At 34.4% G+C, this 23,024-nt stretch overlaps 1 protein-coding gene across 30 annotated transcripts in view; it reads right to left on the bottom strand.

Moving 5' to 3' along the window:
* Positions 1-23,024, bottom strand: part of LOC123316081 (collagen alpha chain CG42342) — a 404,706-nt gene that overhangs the window by 101,123 nt on the left and 280,559 nt on the right. For 29 of the 30 annotated variants that reach the window (XM_044902017.1, XM_044902020.1, XM_044902038.1 and 26 more), the window contains 2 exons: positions 16,102-16,181; positions 3,227-3,335 (listed from right to left, as the gene is read on the bottom strand). The exons of the other annotated variant lie outside the window; for it this stretch is intronic. In XM_044902017.1, coding sequence (XP_044757952.1) covers positions 3,227-3,335; positions 16,102-16,181 — 189 coding nt within the window. The remainder of the gene's footprint in view (positions 1-3,226; positions 3,336-16,101; positions 16,182-23,024) is intronic. 30 annotated transcript variants of the gene reach the window in all.

Below are 23,024 nucleotides of genomic sequence, written 5' to 3'. Positions count from 1 at the left end.
TATCTTGCTACGTTCTAGTGTTAATAAGCATTACTGCAAAATCAATGTTTCATATATCGCTATATCTTTGTTTCTCTTCGACATATTCGACTTACCTTAGTTCTTCTTCATTCTTTCGATTCAATTCAGATGTATTCTTATGAAATAATAAATCATAAAAGTTACTGAATAAAGATGCTTTGGAATTTTTCGATCATATACCGTAAGATTATAGTGAAATGAACTAAGCATCAAATGAAGTCGGACAGCTAAAAAATAGCCTCATTTTGACTAGCTATAAATTCGATAATAATTCGCCGATTTTGGATTTTTAGCTAGAGGTGCAAAGCTCTATACTTTTTTTGGGCGTCACTGACACCGGGTATTTTTTCGTCCTTGGCCCCATGTCTTGTATAGGGTCTGAACAAAAAATTTTTTGGCGAAGAATTTGGAAATAGGGGGGTCTTTTTTGATGTTGGGTGGATTATTAGATCAATAGCTCGGAACGTTTTTGCCATTTTCCCTATATATTGCGTTGGAAATATCATGCACCATTTCATGGAAGTCTGGTGTTTCTTAAAATTGCATCTATGGCTTTCACGTTTTCCCAACGATATTGGATTTTTCGCTAGCGTTTTGAAGCCTGCAGGATCCTCATAACTGACGCAGGCTTTGTTTCATCAGTCCCTTCTTGTTGACCGATTGTGAATAGAAGAAAGAGAAAATTTTTTGTTTCCAGGCTACGAATTTCAAGATATGAGGGCTTTTTCTGAATTTTTTCATATTGTTTTTCTGCACGTCACTGCATACTTTCACAACAAGGTATTCTTTGGGACAGTTAGGACCGCATATGTTTACTGTTTAATGAGAAAAGGCTATTTTGAAGACTAAAACAGAATTTAATGAGATAGTGATATTTCCATAGCAACACAATGTATCGAAAAAATGGCGAAACGTCCCGAGGTACTGACTCAACAATACACCCAAAATAAAAAAAAAACTTCGAAAAAGCCACCATACCGAAATTCTTCGCGTGGAAAATTTTTTTTTTTTTATATTTCACACCCCGTACAACGAGAAAGAGATTGAGAAAAAAGCTTGCGTCAATAACGTGTAGACGAAGGATCGCTAACGAAAAATCTAACATCGAGGAGAAACGTGTGGGTTATAGTTATTTTAAGAAAATCCAGACTTCCATGAAATGGTGATGTTTCCATAACAACGCAATGTATCGGAAAAATGCCAAAAGCGTCCCCCGGTATTGACCTGATAATCCACACAATATAAAATGAGACTCTGTAATTGTTATTCCAAAGTTCTTCGCCAAAAAAGGAAACTTTCGGTTGCCTTACATTCACACGCTGTACAACAAGTAGGCAATTAAGAAAAAATACCCTGTGCCAGTGACGCCCAGAAGAAGTATAGACTAGAGCTTTGTATGAAAATTCAAAATCGACGAAGTAATATTGAAGTTATAGCTAGTCAAATTAAGGCCATTTTTGAGGCTTCATTTGCGGCTTAGTTCATTTGAAAGAGTCGCATTTTTCAGGAACGACCTGTTACTTGAGAACGATATAGGGGATCCTTGAAGATGGCTTCTACAAGTCATACAGTTCTCTCGAGATGCTTTCAGTGAGCATCGGATTTGGGACAACCTGTACATCAGATAAGGATATATTGGTTGAAAACATTTGAGTGGCTAACCTTTCTATTATTTTCTTAGAATGAATGCATCGTTAAAAGAAGTCCGTGAAAGATGTGAATTTGTGGTTATAACAAATCAAGACAAGGAAATAGTTAGTTTTGGATTTCGTTCCCGATTTGGACCTGCTACAAAACGATTCGAAATTCCTTCTATAGATACTATCAATGGTTTTGGTGGAAATCATTCAAGATAACTTGATTTACTGATGGTAGATCAGCATTACATGCTTTCATGTCAGCATCAAAACATCATGTAGGCAGCAAATGATTTCATCAAGCTGCTGTCTAGTCTAGAAATATATGGAAGAAAACTGGATAGATATATTATTGCCGGATCAATATTGTGGTTTCAATTCAAATTAATTCAAGAACTATCTGAAAAAAAAATTATGAAAAGCCAGTTCTCACTGCACAGCAATGATTTGTCCATTTTCAAATGGATTGATTGAAGGATGAACGTTTGAATCAAATTCTAGTGAATCCTATTGGATGAAACTAAAGAGATAAAGGATGGTCGAAAGTCGCAGAAGATTATTTTGACGAATATAATAATACACAGTGCACCAATTGTTCCTAAAGACGTTTTTAGTCTTTGTAATAAAAACGATAGGAAAATTGCTTTTCGAAGCTCTGGGATCGCGAATAATAATAATAAAGAAAGAATTGATTAAAACAGAAAAATAAAGGAAAATATATTATTGGAGTTAGTTTCTTAGTGTTGAAAACGGAAAAATCCATTCTGCTGCGTGCATGTTTTCCAGTTGATAAAGTATTCTCTGTTTCTGTCAGTAATTTAGTTCCGGATGGTGGGGATGAAACTAACGCAGTCTAGTTAGCTGCATCAAGAATTATCACTTCCCTGACATTTTTATTCAAATGTCTCATTTGTAAAGTATTGTTTTTATTATCAAGGTTTTGGTTATCCCTGTTCAATTTGCGATTTATTCTCGATTATTATTACAGAATTTCTCGACTTTGATTTTATATTCAACTAAGTATTGAATAAAATCTTGTTCTATAGAAACATTTATCGACAAAATTATTGAAGAACTACAGGAAAATTGCAATTCTTGACGTTTTTAGCGATCTGTAGCTTACAGGAATCCGTAATTATTTACGATAAGTAGTTCAAAATTGACACTGTAAAGAAGATAATTACAGAAACATTTCCAGAATTGTATTATTAACGAATCTGTGAATCGGACACTGACAGATCGATCGTACGCTACAGATTTGTAACTTACAGATGAACAGCAGAATACAACCATTAGTTCCATATATATGTGAGGATGGTGTTTCGACAGTTATTTTGAGATAATGGTTATCATCACCACAGCTTCAGTATGGTATTTGCGAAGTACAAAAGAATATTTGAAATGATTACCTTTCAGTTCTCTATTATGGACGCCTGCGAATGAATATATAATTATATAATTGATCGTTTTTGTATTAAGTTTCAACTATCTATATATTGGCTATAAATGCAACAACAGAAATATCTCCTTGTACCTCAACCATCACGAAATGTTTTTGTTTGTTATACCTGGAAAGCCTGTCAGACCAATAAAGCCCCTATCACCTTTAGGACCGGGTAAGCCTCTACGACCTGGTGGACCAGGAGGTCCTTGACCCAGAGCATCTCCGTCTCGACCCTATAGATATCAATTCACAAATTATACACAGCTTCATATATCTTTTCAGTAATTTTCCAGGTCTCGGCATGTGTCTATATCATCTTCATAATGGAAATTCGATATTTTTCTCATGATGAAAAACTCTTTTCACTTTCTCTTCTTCATATTATACATAATATATGTATACCGCAAAAAGATTGAAATCTATATGAATAAGGCGGTTGATTATTGTACTTTGTTCTGAAAATAAATCACCCAGCACCCAAACTTATCTCTTCCTATATGAACAGGATGTTTCATTATAAACTAAAAAAAAGGCAATTAGTAATCTCGAAAACAAAACATTTTTGCTTTATGATATATGTATATCCCGTTTTCGCAGCATGAGCAAGATTCATAGTATTTGAAGACATTTTTCAACAATATTTTGTAAAGTGTAGTGAGTTATGTGATGTTTTGAAATAACGGTTTCTGGTCACATCTTAGTACCTTTTGGTGCTCATTTCAAAAGTGGTGTAGAATTCAGAAAAAAATTGAAATAGCGAAAAACCTTAAAATTTTAGTACAAAGTGATTTTTATTATCATCCAAGGCATTTCGGCAGCCTTGAATCACGATATTCGTAGGACTACCAGGTATTCGGAAAGTTTATGTAGAATCCAGATTTCTCGCTGTAGACATGTAGATGAAGTTGTGTTCGTGAAATGTTTTTCACAGAGATTCCTAAAAAATCGAGCATACTCAGGAGACGAAATCCATTTTGGCAACCAACGAGAAAAGCGCGAACTTTTCCCACCATTCTCAAATTTCTCTGAATTGTATACCATATCATGGGATTCAACAGCTCATCAATTTTTTTCTTTTGGTATTCAAGTTTGAACACCAAAAAAAACGGAGATGTGTCTAGAAACCGTTAGGTATTTCAAAACTCACCACACTAAAAATATTGGTGCAAAATGAAAAAACACCATGTATTTCGCTTATGCTTTTAAAACGTAGTTTATATCATGGGACAAGAATGTTTTTCCAGATCTCATCTACAAGACTATAGGTGTTTGTCCGCCTCCTAAAACTTCCCAAGTCAATATTTGAGATAATTCGGCGTGCGGGGCGTTAAATTGTAGATCTCATCTGTCTTTCAAAACAAGTGAGTTCGATGTTTTTCAGGCGTTGAAAAATGACCGTCAATTGAGAACAGGGACACCCTGAACTGAAACAAATTTTATCTTTCAAGGAATTTCAAAAGCTTTGATCTGACATATCACATAACGGAATAAGTGTCTTGGTTCGGAAGTTAAAATTTCATTTATTTCTCAATGAACTGTTTTTCCCATATTTCATAATGTTTGATATAATTCAAGCCAGTTTTCTCTATTAAGACTAATACTATTATGTATATCTGATAAAATTTCTTACTGGAGAATAATTCTGCTGTTCTAACATGAAAGGTCCAATTTTTGAAAATAGGCGACACCAAATGCCTAACCCAGTATTATATTACATTCATCACATTTTGCAGATAGGACCTTTGTTGTTAGCAAGGCAGAATTGTTTTGGTACAGAGTGAAAAAAAAACCGTCAAGAAAACCTGATTTCAGTCGACAGCCATTTTTTTTACCTTTTCATATTCGAGTGTCATTTACTGGATAATGTCTTATCAATACATTAAACGCTACCTGCATCGAATTCAATATGTCCGATGTGGATTACGCCGCCTGTTTATCTTATTCTTTCAGCAGAACACAAATGTCATTAAATGATACGTCAAACTAGAAACAGCAATTCTGAAGAATTGTCGTTCCAATAATGCGAGCTAGTCATGAACGGGCGTAGGAAATCACAAAGAAGTCGAAACATTCAAACGCAACTGTAGACCGGTTTCGGGATCATTGTACCTAGTCAGTACAGCGTGGCACTTAATATTACAAACGGAGGATGGAGTCCTAAACGAAATGGGGCGACGTTTTGAGAAATTCTCATCTCGATGCGCCACCTATCCCGCAAAGACTGAACCAAAACCTCGCTTCCTCTGCAGACTCCGAAACCCATTAATGGCTCCCAAATTTAACTACTACCTGCAGTTATCGAATATACTATTCGTCAAGCGACCGCAGGCCAGTCAAGAGGGTTCGCTCGCCAGACTACATTCATTTGGGAAATACAGTGAAAATGGAGTTCACAGTACTCCAAGTGCCAATCGGGCACGTCAGAAATATCAAACTTGAAAAAATATCCAATGGATGTTTCGACTTATCTGGGACTTCCTACGCCCGTTCAAGACTAGATCACTTTATTGGAACGACAATTCTTCGGAAAACCAATTTTTTAATTGACGGTCATTTTGAAACGCCATCTTAAAAAAATCGTTTCGAAAGATTTCATAAAGATCTACAATTTGACAACCGGCTCGCTAATTTATCTCGAAAATTGACCAAGTTATGGTTCTGAGAAGTTTTTGGTGGCGGACCCTGTACACAGAATGTCCGGTAAACCTTGCAGAATATTAGAACTGGTGACTGACCAGGTTGTGATTGTTGTATCAGAATTTCACGTCAATAAAAATCTCACAGTTTGCGGAATGCCTTAGCTGGTATTTGGCACCTCTAAAATGGTTTATTGTTTTAAAATTTCCGTGCTGTGGACTCACCCACACATGCTTTACCGTATATTTGCAGGTAACAATATTTTTACGGCTGATCAATGAAGAGTAATACTTTCGGACATACACAATAATTCTGGGATGAAATGGCACAATTCATTTTCCAGAAATTTTTAGTCAAAAATTTGAACATCATTGCATGAAGAAACTATAATTGATGGAGAAGTATCAGATGAAAATCAGCATTTCATCTATACTCTACAATCGGTAGTGTTTGAATCTAGTATTTCACCTCTCTTCTCAAAAAAATTGATAATTTTCAGACGGTGAAGAGAGGAAGTGATTTTCAAACAATGGAGTTTTTAGTGAGTTGAAATTCTGATATTTAAACGGTTACGAACTATAATAAGTTTCAATATTGTACAATATATAGGACCTATATATTTAAATAATTTTTGATTGAGGAAATAGCAGCAAATTGTGTCTTTTTTCTTAATTCGAATTTTTGAGATGTATTTATCAGATTTTTCCATTCGTCAAGAGAATTATAATAGTGTTAGAACTCAAAAGTTGCTATAAATAAAAGACATGAAGACTATTAATCACTCACGAAATTGAGAATGTCTAATGACATCAACAGAGAAAAGGTGGATACATCTCGAAAATTTGAGTATAGGTAATAGGAAGACTTTCAATGATTAAGATATTAATGGCGGGGCGTATTACAGACATAGACTTATAATAATATATGGACTGGCTGTTACGTGACTTCAGCGAAGAAATGTAGCAGTTTCATGTGATAATTCTTCGAAATTTCCTCACAATTTAACGAATTTCATCGAGAATTCATCCCAGCGAAAATGATTTTCATCTCCACTTTTGACTTCTATTACTGCAAAATCGTTGGTTTATTACGAAAAAAATATTTTTTATTCAAGATAATGAATTCCAAGCAACATTTTAGGGATAGACGCCGTGTAAGTCTGCGAGATTTGTTACAATCAAATCCATTAATAGCTTTGAATCTTCCTGTAATTAGTTACTTCAAACAATTTGATAATTTATTATATATGTAATTGATTCGATGAATCAAGCATGTACCGTTTATAAGATAAAACTTTCTGAGATTCAAAGGTTTAGAGTAAGAAAACATTTTGCGTTGGTTCATCCTATGATAATATAACACGCCAAAACACATTAAAAATCACACACTACAAGTTAATAAAATGGTCGAATGGTAAAAACAATTTTTTGATTAAAAAACTCTAATCTGATTTATAAATTCTTCTATGGTGCATAGATGCTCTTCAAATGAAAATAATTTAGAAAAATTACCGCGTCACTTCAGAGTGACACTTTCTCTCTGTCTCTCTGTCTTTTCCGAGTCCATCCCCCCCCCCCCCCCCCCATCCATAAATCCCCCTCCATTAACATCGGAGGACCAGAAAACTGGTAAGTTTCCATTGGAGTATAATCGAATGCAATTTTAAACAAGAGCGACATGCTGCCACTTTCTGTTCGAAGAATAATTAGGTACTTATTTGCTGCTATTGCGCAATCAAAACATCCTTTTAATCCATGATCACTCAGTAACGAATTATTAATCTTGAAGAAATATAGGGGATGACCTTTCATATAGGATCTACTAGAGGGTATCCACCTCAGATTGAGTCTAGTGAATCATGTCAAAATTAGATGGTTACTGTCATAATTATGCTTTCTTGACTTCTTGAGAATTTTTAACTTGATTCAACTGATTGATTCGAAATTCTTGATACATATTTGATGTCTGAAGGTAATAGAATCTAACATATTTTTCATAAGGTACTGAATAACTTCTGGTATCCAATTTATATGCATTATAAATCATACAAATAAAGCGAATATTTAAAAAAATGTTATCGATTTTCCAGGAGAATCCTTCGAGATTTTTTCTTGTAACTAGAGAATTGAAAAGAATTTTTCTTTCTACTATCTACTTCTTTGCCTATTCTAATTACATACATCGATTAAAAAACATGCCAACATAAAATCGAGACTCAATAAAATTACTGAAATGTGCTGAATAATCACAGGAGAAACAAAAATAAAAGAAAAAACTATACTTACGAAGGGATTAGTGCAGAAAACCATGAGAACTAATAAAAAGTGACATATATGTTGGATATCGTTGCGTTAGTGCGGCTCAAAAATGAAATGACTACAACACTAAGACAGATAATGATTATAAAGTTTGAAAGAACTCAATAAGTCTAAGAATATAAGATAGTAAATCATAAGAAATTTGGACTTTATTTTTTACGACTACCACCTCTTTGCAATGAGTAATTCAGTTAATAATAATGATTATTAAAATTAGTTTTTCCCCGGAATATATTGATAATCAATAATGAAACACATACGAACGTTTTTATTTTTCATTGTTCTCAGTAAGTTCATGTGAAATTGGTCGAATAAAAAGATGCACTGATAGTCGTAAAAAATAATTGAATAAATGAAAATAGTTACAATTTGAAGAAACTAGGGTATAAATGAAGGATATAAAAAAGTAAAACTGAAAAAAGATTTGGGGTGTCCCAAATAGCACAACATAATAACAACAGCTATCACTCAATCTAAGAATTATGTAAATATATATTTTTCATATATAGGAATTACCTCATTCAATTCAACAGTGGATTATTATATTTGATTATTTGAGCTTCAATAGAATTATATAACCATATATATTTTTCCGTTTAGTTTTGCAACGTTTCGGGAAGTGCCTACGAATTAAAACAATTAAGTATTAAAAAGAATTATATTCAGAATGCGATGAAATGTGTGAACTTTATTTTTATGTATTGTAGGCCTGAAAAAGAGCACTGCTCGATGAGTTGCCGAACTAAACTGGAAAATATAAGTGTTTATAACAGCAATTTAATTCCAATGCAAATAATCAAATATTAATCTACAATATAGTACTATATACCATAGGTAAATGTTGGTATAGTAGTCAATATACATTTCAAAAAATGTCCTCTTGCTCGAGGTTTCAAGATTATAGGAGTTACTGAGATACCGAGTGAAATACAAAAATGCGAGTAGGGTAGCAATTGTGAGCTGATCAGATTTACAAAACGAGAATAATACAATTTGATGTTCAACATAAACGATGAAAGATCATACTTAATAAATCTCTCCAACATCCACTTGACTCGTTCGCCGTAATTTTCTAAACAACGTCAACTGTTAGTGTCAGAAATAACATTTTAGACCATTCTATGAATATTTTTCTTTTGATTATAGGTGGGGAGTCCACGAGGAAAATTAAGGATTTACTCAAGCGTGTCGGATAATATAAGGAGAGATACCTTCTGGACCCTGTAGAGTACCTCTATTGAAATTTAGACCCAGTCTCCCAGGATAGTAGAAAAAAAAGATCATTGATCATAATCGAGCGGTTATTAAGATACACGTGGTTAATTACATGTTGAAAAGTAAACATTCTCTTGATCTGGCAATTTAAGCGTGACGAAAATGTGTGGGAGGGGAACAAACTTTCTCTTTGTTTTAAAGCTAATGATTCAAGAATAACGGAAAACGGAAAATATATAATCTGACACTTCCATATAGCCGAAACAACAAAAATTGGCAATAAATGTCACAAAGATCAGTCCTTAGGCCCGGCTGTTCAATTCGTGATTAAAGTTAATCCTGGATTAATTTTGACATTTCCGTTCAAATCTGTCACGTTAATCCAGGATGAATTAAAATCTCGGCTTAAACTTGAATTGAACAACTGAGCCTTAGAATTATCTCCCTTTCTGGGCATCAAATCCATTTTGCATTCATTATGAATGTTGCAGAGCATAACATTTTTTACAAATTTCGTCCGAAGCAATTATCTTTACGTTCAAACTTTTTTGAAATATATGGCGATGAATGCGAGGCGCTTAGCGATACATGCTCAATTGAAATTCATTAACCATTAACAAGTTAAGATTTTTTTTGCACTGCTGTGATCTTTCTTCACTTCCAAATTGTCAGTCTCTTTACAAATGTAGCTTTTTATCGGTCCCATTAACATATTCTCTGAAAATCTGACAGTTTCGAAATTTTTTTCAACATTTCAAATTCTTCCGTACGGCCAGCCCCACCACTCAAACTGTCAGAGTAACATGAATTTATTATCACCATTATCAAAGACACGTAGCACGTATATAGTACTTTAATCAATTACTTCATATTGATCACAAGATGGTAGATGGGAAGAAGATGGTACCATTCTAGGTACCCCATATCTCCTAAGCGATACATTCTCTGGCAAAAACGAAAGGAATAAAATGTTCCTAGCAGAATAAGATACTGCAAAAAAAGATGTATTCCTTATTCAAAAAATCTACCTTGAAATAATCTTTAATATCTTCCAAGGTCAAATGAAATGAAGATTAAGAAATTTTTTTTTCAAACATTTTTTTGATCCAGGCGATTCCGAAAGAGTTATTTCAGTGGACATTTTTGAATTGGTCATTCTCGAGCGCGGTGGCTATTTTCTTAATTTGAAGCTTAGGATTTAAGAATAACGGAAAAAATATAATCTGACAGTTTTTCTGAGCCTAAACAATAAAAACTGGCCATAAAGGTAACAAAAATCAGTTTTTTTTAAATTATCTCTTCTCCTGGGCTTCAAATTGTTTTCGCGTTCATTATGAAAGTTGAGGAGCATAACATTTTCTACAAATTTTGTTCGAAGCAATTTCTTCTACGTTTGTACTTTTTTGAGATATATGTACATTAGACTGGATTTTCACCTTGACTTCGGCCTTTCCCATGTGTGGATAAGCTCCTCGCTCTTATCACCCTCTAGCTTGAAAACGGTTGAGGGTATGAGAAATTGCTTCAGACAAAAGTTGTACAGAATTTTATTATCTACAATTTTCATAACGAATACAGAAAAGATTAGAGGTACTGGAAGAATTATATTTGAAAAAAATGCCTTGTTAACTGTCAAACTGTCAGATTAAGAAAACCACCCCTGATTTGTGTCAGATTAATGGGTCAACACCCAAAACCGAGATTAACCATCTGTATTAAAATCTGACAACCTCCGGTATATACAAGTAACGATTTTTTTGCATATTCAATGGACCGCTGTGACCTTGCATCACATCCGAATTATCAGTTTCTTGAAAAGTAGCTTCCTTTGGGTCCAATTAACATATCGTCTAAAAATCTGATACGCTCGAAAAAAACATTTTTTTAACCATCTTCAACTCTACATTATCCTTATCTGACACGCTCCAGTATGTACACCTGACGATTTTTTTTTACATCTTTGAAAACCTGCAGACGCTTTCCCTACCGCTGGAGGTATCGGCCACATAAATTCAATCAATCCACATTATTGTTTCATTTGAAGAATGACTGGCACGGAATGAATTAATATAAAAATTAATGTGACCCTTATCAACGGTATTTATTCCAGATGAAAAATGTTTTTCGCAGAAATTTTGAGAGATATGGCAGGTTGAAAAATTGCTAATTTAGGCGGGAAATTATATTTACCGCTTTGCACCTCCGGCTTCAGTGTAGTTTATCTTAGGAGCATACAATCTGAGTCTCCGTGCATCGGCGCAGAATAACCCAATAGTGGCCAAAGAATTGCTAGTTGAATAATTACAAATTTAAAAGTTATGTTTGAGGTAGGTAGACATGATCCTGCTCCTTACATCATTAAGATGCCGTAGTAATGAAATGATCTTTGTAAAATGGGTTTCTTCATCAACGAGAATTTCTTCTGGAAAAGTTCGTCGTGCAGACGGGCGAGTATCGCTGGTTCAAATATAGAAAGGTCATTTGAGGAGTGATATTGTTGAAATTTCAGGATTTTTGTTGTGGAAATGTAAGATGATTTGTCCTTCTCGTGGATTGTATCTTTGTGGAGCTTCGTTTTTTCTGTTAAGTTACTGTTAAGTAATTATGTGGTTGCATAAGTCTAAGACCTAGGTGAATTGAATCAATTGAAACGTTGGTTGAAGAGTTTGACACACTGCATTCGAAATAAATGAATATCTATAGAATGGTCCAATATATCCTACAATGACAGTTGAAGTCGGTTAGAAACTCTGGAATAGCAGCTAAATCGTTGTCAGAGATTCATTATGGATTATGATTTTTTATCGTTAACGTTGAACATCAAACTGGAATGAGTCAGTCTAGTTATTGCTCACAACTTTTTGCATACTAAAATTGTAGTAATTCCTGAAGAAGGGATAACTATAGCCTTGAAAGCTATAAACTATAGGTAAAGAAAACTCTCAATAGAAAATAAAATACCAAAAAGTTCAAATTATCAAACCATATGGAGCCATGCAAAGTGCCAATTCATGCATACGAAACATCACACAATGTGAGCTGAGTGAACGTGCTAGTTTCCATCATTAATCCTGAGACCCATCACCAATATAATATGAAGCTATGCAATGATTGTGATCAAAGTTTTAACACGATGTTATGAAAACTCAGACTCCTGATGAAAGACAGTTATCCGCAAGCATGTTAATGCTTGAAGTGAATTGGAATGACAAAGATCACAGGATCGTTTTTTATTTTAAGTGCTTCAGAGTCAATATTGCGGAGAACTCAATGATATATTTCCATAACAATGCCGATAAAATGAAACTGTATGACGAGACAAATAATTTATACGTTCGCACATAAATCATATTGTTTTTTTTTAATCGAAGTGTTCATCAGAAATTTTTCCATTATTCATTCGCCTTCGGTTAGGGAGTGTGATCCTCCCTCAGGGGAGGTGGCCCAACAGTTTCGCCCCTTTTCGCGAATAACCAGATTTTCGGCATTTTAGGGATTTTTTTAGAATATCATGCATACGTCAGATTTGAAGAAACAGGGAATTGGAGTAAACTTTTTGCTTGAATTTCGATATTTAGGATCATTTTCGTCGAACCTCGTGCTTAGAGCGCTGGGGGACTGGAATCTACTCAATGCAAGAGAGGGTAAATTGTTATCCAGTGGCACATTAAAAAGCTCGAAATATATTCATGTTATACATATAATGAATAATCCAGTATTGAACTAGAACATAATGCCCCTTCTCTCACCTTACACATTGTACAGGGTGGGCAAAATTGGTGATACCTGAACTACAACTTTTTCAACACAACGAGATAGAGGAAAATATTTGGCATCTTCTTTTGTTTTCGAGTTATAGGCCAAAATTGAAATTTCAACTCTGGTCATTATATCCGTTTCTGTTTGTGCTAGGATTTTGAAATGAAAACATTATACAGACCCTTTTTTGATAGCAATCGAATGGCGTACTATGAATTTTCCAACAGGTATATTTTCTGAGCTATAACATAAAGTTGTGTTTTCTCTTATGAAAATAGATAGTTTAAAATATCTTATAAAGACTGAGGGCGATGAATGATATATTTCTGAAATGCTAAAAAAATGGCGATTCCTTCTAAGCCATTTTAAACTACTGTTTTCATAAGAAAAACCCAACTTTATGTTATAGCTCAGCAAACAAAACTATATAAAAAAATCACAGTACGCTACTGGATTGCCACCAAAAAAGTGTCCTTATAATGTCTTCATTTCAACATCTCAGCACAAACAGAAACGGAGATAATGACCAAAGTTGAAATAGCCTAAATTTCAATTTTGGTCTATAACTCAAAAACAAAAGGAAATAGAAGAATGCAGTTGTTGGCATTATGAATTTCTCGAAAAAAGACGATCAATGGCACATTCATTTTCTTCTATCTCGTTAGGTTAAAAAGTTGTAGTTCAGGTATCACCAATTTTGCCCACCCTGTACATTGTGAGGTGAGGTGAGTTGAGAAAGAAAGTACAGTCTCTACTCTATTATCTGTGGTGCAGTCTGTTCTAGTTCAACACAGAACGCGTATATATTTCGAGATTTGTGCGACTGGATTTCTTACTCTAGAGAGAGATAAATGTGTGTGAAGTTGGCCCAGCAATTTTCGATTTCCGAAAAAAAAATTTGCTGAATTGTGCTAGGTTGGTGCTCTCTTGTGCCGTTGAAAATTTTTTTTTATTCCTCTCGGATCTCAAAATATTTCACAAAATGTATAGAATGGGCCAGCCCAGCACTTATCGAAAAAATGAGTTTTGGCAACTGAAAGAGGTTGTGCTATGCATGGACTGTGTTGTGCCCTCTTATCTCCCGGAAAATCGAAAATGAAGAAAAAAGTTAGCCCAGAACTTTCGTTTTTTCCCAATGAAAACATAATGTGAACAATTGTGCTACACGTGTGTAACAATAGTAATCTTTTTTAGTAATTAGCTATCCACCCTGGAGTTCATTAAGCTCAATTAAGGAGATTTTTCTTCTGAAAACTAAATTCTGGCAACATTGTATCGTAATACACTTCAGATGATATATGACACTATGTAAGTCTTGACGAGTCGTTTGTTGTGCATGAAGGGTTGCCATCCTCAGCGGTTTGAATATTAGCCTGTTGCCATGTTCAAACAATCTACTGATTTTTCTGATATCCAGAATTTGAAGGGATAAATGAAAGTTTTTTTCTGAAAATCTTAACGGCACTAATCAGCACAAATGTAGCACACCTATATAAGAAAAAATGAACTGAAAAAAAAACGAAAGTGCTTGGCTAACTTTTTTGCGATTTCAAGATTTCCCGGAAAATCCGACGAATTTTCGAGAGAGTATTAACGGCAAGAGTCAGCACAAATGTAGTAGATATAAATTTTTCCACTAATTTTCGAGAAGAAAAAACCAAATTGCTGGGAAAACTTATTTCTTCATTTTAGAATTTCCGGGAGATAAGAGGGACTTTCACAAAAATTTGAATGTCACAACATATAATAGTACAGGGTGGGCAAAGTTCGTTGTCTACTGAGAAGATCTCGAGAACTATAGCAGCCAGAAGAAAACGAATGACACATTTCCGATCGCATTTTCGGAGAAACAAAGAATGGTGAAAACCGCAGCCTCCTACGATACTTCGTTTTTGAGTTTGGCAATTTAGTAAAGTTCTCATAACTTTTTTGTCTTTGAAGTTACAAATCTGAAACTTGAACCTTCTGCAGGCACTTTTTTTTACGTAGAATCCACTGTTGAGCTCAAAATATTTTCTCATTTCGAATCATTGGGTGAACTTTCATTTCTTTAAATGCAAACTTTTATTGAAGTTGTTATTTTTGAATCGGAAAAAAATCTTTTGTCAGTAGATTCTACGTATGAAAGTGCTTCTTTCATACAAGTTTCAGATCTGTAACTTCAAAGACAAAAAAGTTATGAGAACTTTTCGGAATCGTCAAAATCTCAATCTTTGTTTAAAACTCGAAATCTAAAAATGATTTCTGTATTCAGATTTGGATTAGTCATGGAAAAAGAGAGAATGTGTCATCCGTTGTCTTCTAGCTGCTATAGTTCTCGAGATCCCCTCAGTAGACAACCAATTTTGCCCAGCCTGTACATGCATGGCACAACCTGTTTCAGTCGCCAAAACTCATTTTTTCGATAAGTGCTGGGTCGGCCTATTCTATACGTTTTGTGAAATATTTCGAGAACCATGTGGAATTAAAAATATTTCAACGGCACAAAGCAGCACAAACCTAGCACAATTCACCACAGAATTTTTTTTTCGGAAATCAAAAAGTGCTGGGCCAACTTCATACACATGAAATATAAGCGTAAGAGAGCTCTCTCACGTACTGAAGATCCTATACTCATTTTCCGAATCTGCACATATGTGCTACCGTGCTATGTTATCCAGAAATAAAATTGACTATCTGAACTTAAAAACTACCGATTGGGGCCAATCGAAATCTAAGGAATGCGAATATGAAAAAATATAAATGAATTATATTTTCAATCTGATTGATGGTTTGCCAAGAAAATTATAACTGAAAGTCCGGTATATTTTCGATCAAATATGTCATGTATCCATCGAAATATTCATTCATGTTATATATCGGAAATAACGCGTAATGACCAATTTTATGTGAATATCATTCATCCAACGAATGCCCAGGAATTTCATCGAATATTGACGATCAATAAGGAATCCCCTGTAAAAAAAACTCGAGTGGTTGCTTTGTAACTTATTCCAGAAAAACTACAGGAGTCGAAGTTCATGACATTGTCGTGTTGTCGAGAAGGAAATGTTATTGAGGTAATACTTGCCCGTTTTCCTCGACGCCCTCGAGCTCCTTTCTCACCAGGTGATCCTGGAGGACCTATTGGGCCGGCTTCGCCTTTCTCACCTTTAAAGTTCCAAACGAGAATTTATTGCTATGTTATAGCCGGAAGAGGATTACTCAGGAAATGCATTTCAGGAATGAGATTTTCATTGGAGACTTTTCAAAGATAAATGGGATATAGTTCATACAGAAAAACTCGTTTCGGCAACCGAATTTTATTTTTATTCATTGGAGATTTAATTTCATGTCCTGTTTCTGTTCAGAATTCTTAGATCACTAAAAAAAAATAAATTTTGAGTATATTTACTTCTGTTCCAAAGATCCAATTCCAGTTTCAGATTTACCTGATAAATTAGACGGTATATTAGGTCATTTTACTATGTTATTTTATTCAGTGTCTCCGGTTGAGGTGGACACCTAATAATAATGATATTGAAAATAATAAAAATTTATTGATCCTTTTAAGACTGATTCATGTATAGGATATGTCATACAGATGAAAGCAAATATAAATGAGTTGATCACAATGATATAATTAGGGTAATCATTTACTGTATAATCAACATCTGCATCAACATTCAACATTTACTTTTTAACACATTTTATGAATTTGCTGCGATTAAAAGATCGAATATTGTGACCACATATAAAACTTAGCTTGGGGATAAATAATGTTTTCTAACTTCTGGTACCATTTTGTCATTTTCATTTTCTTACAAATATAAAAGACATTCAGAAAAGAAAATGGATGATAAAATTGATAAAACTAGAATATGGTTTTCTATGGATATAGGTCTGCCTGGAGACGTAATGAATATCAAAAAAAAAATATGTATTATGAAAGTCTTCCCAACGTCTGAAGAGTTTCCCTATGGTAAACTATTCTAAGATAGGTGGCTATAAACCAAGGGTCCGTGAAGTTAGCGGAAAGCTAAAAGCACTAATTCTGAAACTATGCCAAATATTTAGTGCTTAATTATTGCCTGTTAGCGCTGTATATATATTTGACAGCACCATTGTAGTTTTTGAGAAATTGATAATTCAAGTTCTTGGTGCGGACTTCACGCTCAGCACCAATATTTTCAAATTACCATGAAATTAGTATACTAATATTTAGTGCTTAATTAGTACCTATTAGTGCTTTTGGAAAAAAATGAACGATTTTCATAATATCACAAATTATTTCCTTTGGTGCTGACTTCATGCTCAGCACCAACATATTGGAATTTCGTGAAATTTTTTGTTGCAATAACTAGTGCCTAATTAGTGCCGTATAAATATTTGACAGCACCTTTGGAGTTTTTGAGTTACAAGAAATTATCTGTTTTGAAACCGCGTAGCCATCTATGGAGAGATATGCGAGTCATTCTCTGTGATAGATTCGTCGTCATTGCGTAATTTTATTATCACCTAAAGCGGCTTACACATAAACGACTCGGGTCGTCAATCTTGATATCGAAGAATATTGGTACTATTGATTTAAGTGGGCACAAAACTATCTTTACAATTTTTCATCATATAAGAGGCAACGTAAGTGATGTGCAGTTAACATCAGATCAGTAGAAACGCAACATGTTACTCACTTCCGAATATAAGAGATGGTGAGTATATACATATAGGTACATTGAAATTACGTTTTTTTTTTCTGAGAACTTTATTGCCTTTTTACTGTATCCGCAAAAGAATAAATTAGATTCTTTGGTCTATTTTTGAACATCATATCGGCATTTTCGTCCTTTGAGAAATTTTGGGTATAATTTTAGATAAAATCATGTACCTACACACAACAAAGTATATCGTTAATACTATGTGGGTAGTCAAACTGACAATAGAAATTACAAGAGGTCCACCTAAGCAACGAGAGAAGATCATGACGGTTTTTTAAAGTTGTTGAAAAACAGAGCAGATTACATATTAAATTTCTTACGGGCTTACGGAGACATTATCATTTCTACGATTAAAACACAAGAGACAATAAAGTTTTAAGGAGCGCCCGCAAGGGGGGGGCATGGCCCCTCCTGAGAATCTGATCGCCTTATTTTTGTTCAGCACAACACCTTCAATATTATCCTTTGTTTTTTGAAACTCATTGGTCAGTTAGATATAAATCTTTGCGAGTTTTCGCTGAAAACTTTGAAACTATATTCAAAAAGAAATTTCAATGAACAACAAAAAGAGCTGCACAGTTATGGGCTGCAATAAACTCTTTCACTTTTGTGGTTTGTTTAACGGTAGCAAGTCAATATTCAAATATATTGGAACCAATAGCAAATACACTACAAGATATTTTTATCAATTTTGTAGATGTTCATGCAACGTCACATAAATTTTATTATAGATATATGTGGAAAATATTGTTCCGATGATGCATGCTTCACAGAAATTTTTTCCAAAACATCATCTATTGCTCAAAGTCTCAAATATAGGGATTGGAAAACCATGAATTTGCGGTAGACAAATGTACAAAAGCTTGTTCGTAGAGTGGTTCCTAACGGTTGCGAACTGTGCAGAGCAAGCGCAAATGGATGTTCGTCCCCCTAAAATGGAATTGCGCTTGCTCTGTACAGTTCACAACCATTGTGAACCACTCTTCGAACAAACCTCATATCTAATTATGAAGCATCTTCAGCTGAAGATTACTTCAAAAAATCTATATTCATCCAATATTTGGATCATCTGATTTCAGCCCTTGAAACGAGATTCTCAAAAAAACATTAAATGAAAAACTGAATCTTTTACATCTAAGGTCGGCCATATTTATAACATTGAAGATTTTATGGAGCTCGATGCAGCCGTTCGGTCTTGACGATCACTTAATTGATTCTATGTTTTTGAAAATTTTTCGATAGTCACCGTTAGAGTAATTTTCTTTCAATAAACCTAACCGTAGTTGGAAATGCGATACATATTCTGAAAGAGCAACTGCTCTAGTTGAAAATCTGAAAATTTTATGGAGCTCGATGCATCCGTTCGGTCTAGACGATCATTTAATTTATTCCATTTTTTTGGAAATTTTTCGATAGTCACCGTTAGAGTAATTTTTCTTTCAGTAAAACTAACCGTAGATGATATTTTGCCCCCGCTGAGAAAAATTTCTGCGGGCGCCCATGAAAGTTTTCGATAATATTCGAAGCCTGTAAAAAGTTATGGTAGAAAATATAAAAGGGTTGTCGATTTCACTATTCTCTAGCTATGGAGGATGAGTGAAAAAATAAGTTTCAGGTGCATCTCATTCAAAAATTATCTCTGCAAAATTTCATCTGTTCATTTTGGTCCTACTTTGAAAAAAATTGAATGAATTCAGGACCATGTTTCATCTTTGAAGCAACGTGAATTTTCAACGAGTATCCGGCGATACCTCCATCGAAACTTTTCATCACATTTTTAGGTTATGAATCTATATCCACATTTATTTTATTCCCATTGATCCTGGGACATCTTCTATAACGCCGGAAAAAATTTACCAATTAAAAAATTGGAAAATCCTGTAGACAAGGATATTTTTATCGGGAATAGATATTCTGGTAAGTTACAAAACCTATAATGTGATTATTCATTTCCAATCGAACACACGAAATATTGAGAGAAATAGTAGTGAATGCCACAAAGTTCGACGTGAAAGATTTCAAAAAATGATCTTGCCGACCCAACAAAAATCAATGTATCACAAAAATGGGTTTTTGTTTCAAGATAAAAATAACACTAACTAAGGTTATTATTTTTCTTTCTTTGTTCCTGTATTCATGATGATGAAGTTCAGCTGTTAATGCAAATATAACTGTTCAATTCACCTCAAGGCACGAAACGTTTCAGTATACGATTTACTCAATGATGTGAATGATGTGATAATTGCGGGTCAATTGTGAAACGATCTGTATTGTAATAGCGTTTTAGAAAACCATCATCAGTTTACAAACTGACGGATTTTAGTACCCGACTGCGACATATACATCCCATTGTTGACTCTGCTAAGTTGCTAAGTTAAATCTATTCAGGAATGAAAAAGTTTCAGTGATTTCATTCTAGATCAGAATGATTGCCAAATTTATTGATATTGATATTATTGATGAAAAAAGTATCCGCAAATTCTCATTTAAATTGCCTGCGTTGAGTATTTTTGAGTATTTGAACTTTCTGTATGTTGGTAGGACTGTCCGTAAGCACTATGCCAAACATGAGCGCAGTCTGTCGACTAGATTGTTTACGACAGTTGTTGAAACCAGTCGACCTCAGTGGTAGTCTGCGAATTTTTCAATGGAAAAAAATATTGAAAAAAGAGTTTGTCTCAAATTTTGTGTTTCGAACGAAATTTCGTGGGCTGACTCGTTGCGAATTCTAGAAAAGGCTTATGAAGATTCTGTTTTATCAAAAAACCCAAGTGTACGAATGGTACAAAGTCTTTAAAAACGGTCGAGAGATCGTCGAAGATTTGCTTCGTTCAGGACAACCGTCGACCTCTTCAACCAACGATAACGTCGAAAAAATCAAGGAAATTTTGTCAAACGCTCAATAAAAACTTCTATTTAACTCTTTTGAGACGTTTGCGTGAACATATTCGCCGTAAACGACCAAATTTGTGGCAAAACACTTCGTGAATTTTGCATGACAATAAGGCTAGGCGCAAAAAGAAACGCAGGTTGGTGAGGTGACGCAGGGTGACGCAGCTTTTTCCTGCGCTGCACGTACTATCTGAAAAGTCACTGTCACGCTTTATTTGCGCGGTCTTGTTCATGTCTATGTTTTACAAAAACTCATGCTGCGTCACCTCACTAACCTGCGTTTCTATTTGCGCCTGGCCTAACGCACCATCTTATCGAGCCACGATTATTAACGATTTTAAGACCAAACACTAGATAAATACCATCGACCAGCCAACTTATTCGCCTGATCTAGCTCCGTGTGATTTTTTTCTTTTCTTTAAACTGAAATTACCGCTCCGGGGAACCATATTTGACTCCATAGACGCCATAAAAGAAAATTCGCAAAAGGAGCTGAAGGCCAGCCCTGAAAGCGCCTATAAAAAATGTTTCCATATGATTGGAAAAAACGTTGGCACATGTGTATCGCTTCAAATGGAGCATAGTTTGAAGGGGATCCAATAAATATTGAAGAAGTTCAATTTTCATGCGTTTTATTTCAAATTTCCGGATACATTTTTGTCAGAGTAGTATCCCGTAATTAATAGAGAGTAAAGTTAAACTGTAGTTTACTGTCCACATGGACAAAGTGGACGCTGTTTTTGGGTGTTCTGACCTGTAATGGCTGTCGCTAGCCAAACTGGCACCCTCGGCAAAACTCTAAATTGGCGCCTCGACAGAAAAATCAACTTTGTAGAATTCAATAATTAAGTATTGCTTAAACCGAAGCGTAAACTGAGCATGGAAAAATTGCATCATTCCTTCAATAGGCCATGTATGTATATTCAACAACAAAAATCAGCATAGTTGCAGGGCGTTGCCAAATAAGTGCAAAAGTTTTTAAGGGGTGATTGCTTTACGAAAATTAAAGGTGGTTTTTCAGGTAATCTTGAAAAGCTCTTTCTTCGAAAAGTTATTAAACAAGCTGTCAAAAATGCTAAAAAATTCTTATTATTTGTTTCTCACAAGTGCAAGAGTGGCAGAAATATTATTTTGTGGACATGTTCTACCCATAAAAAGGCTACAATAGAAATGAAAGCGACTTTATAGATATATGCTAGATTTTTTCAATGCCATTCACAGAAGATCCGTTTATGCAGACATTGTATTTTATTGCAATTAATCGTTCTTTTCAAAAGATATTTTCTAATTGAGAATTTTTTTTGTAGATAAATAAAAGTTCTAGAAAAAAATGGAATAGTGGTTGCATATTTCATCCCTCTGAAAGATCACAAGAAAATGGAGGAAAATATTCATGGGAAGCCTTTTTATTGGTAAAATATACCCACAAAATTTCTAATTGAAAAATAATAATATTTTGTCCCCATTTTCGAAAGCGTGTAACTTTACATGAAAACGCCTGAGAGCTCCAGTTTACATGAAAGACCCCTTTAATAGGTATCACCCGTATAGGGGTGATTCTAGAGTGTTACCAAATAAATCACTCGATAAATTATAATTTATTTGGTAACATTCTGTGAACAATATGAGATGAATAGGTATATCTAAGCTAAATGAATTCTGTAATTTGGTCTAACATTGATCTCTTTCCGCTATCTTTTTTTCGAAAAAAAAAAAACACTTTCCGAAACCATGAATATGGAGAGTTCAGTTGCATCATTGAATATGCGGAATATTATGTAATCTAATCAACATTAATGTTAAGAAATTTGAAGATTGTAATTTTTGGGTTCTAACTGTTGAACGTACTCAGCTATAAGCTATGAGTGAATGATGAAAAAAACGAAAGCCGAATTGAATATAACGAATTAGATACAATTATGTATTGAAAACATTTATTTTGAATTCTGAAAAATCAAAGAAATGTATTTCTTGAATATTTTTCTTAACCAAAGGTACAACATTATTCCCTAATTGTGAAGATATTACGAGTATAAAGTAAGTATAAAAAGGTCGCCCAAAAACCCAACAGAGGTCAGAAATATTTATCAAAGAGAAGCCGAAAAGTTTGATATGTTATAACATAAATATCTCTTAAGTGGCCTCTACAATACGGAACATATAGGCTGTCTGGGATATTTATGAGAAGAATGCGAATGCGACACCTTTGATGTTTTTTTCTTATTGTCGCTGCAGATTGGGAAGGCGACCGGTCTTCCCTGCCTACCCCTAGCGACACCCCTGGTTAATGTTCTTACAACAAGGTTGTAAACCATACGAGGGTGAAAATAGCGGTTGTCGACTGTATTCTTGACTGTCACGGAAGTATCCGAATGAGCGCTCCTTTCCGAACAACTACTCTTTCTTG

Source organism: Coccinella septempunctata, chromosome 6 (assembly GCF_907165205.1).
Source record: "Coccinella septempunctata chromosome 6, icCocSept1.1, whole genome shotgun sequence".
Lineage (NCBI taxonomy): Eukaryota > Metazoa > Arthropoda > Insecta > Coleoptera > Coccinellidae > Coccinella > Coccinella septempunctata.
Note: the sequence above shows the minus strand (reverse complement) of the source record. Positions and strands in the feature narration are given on the sequence as shown.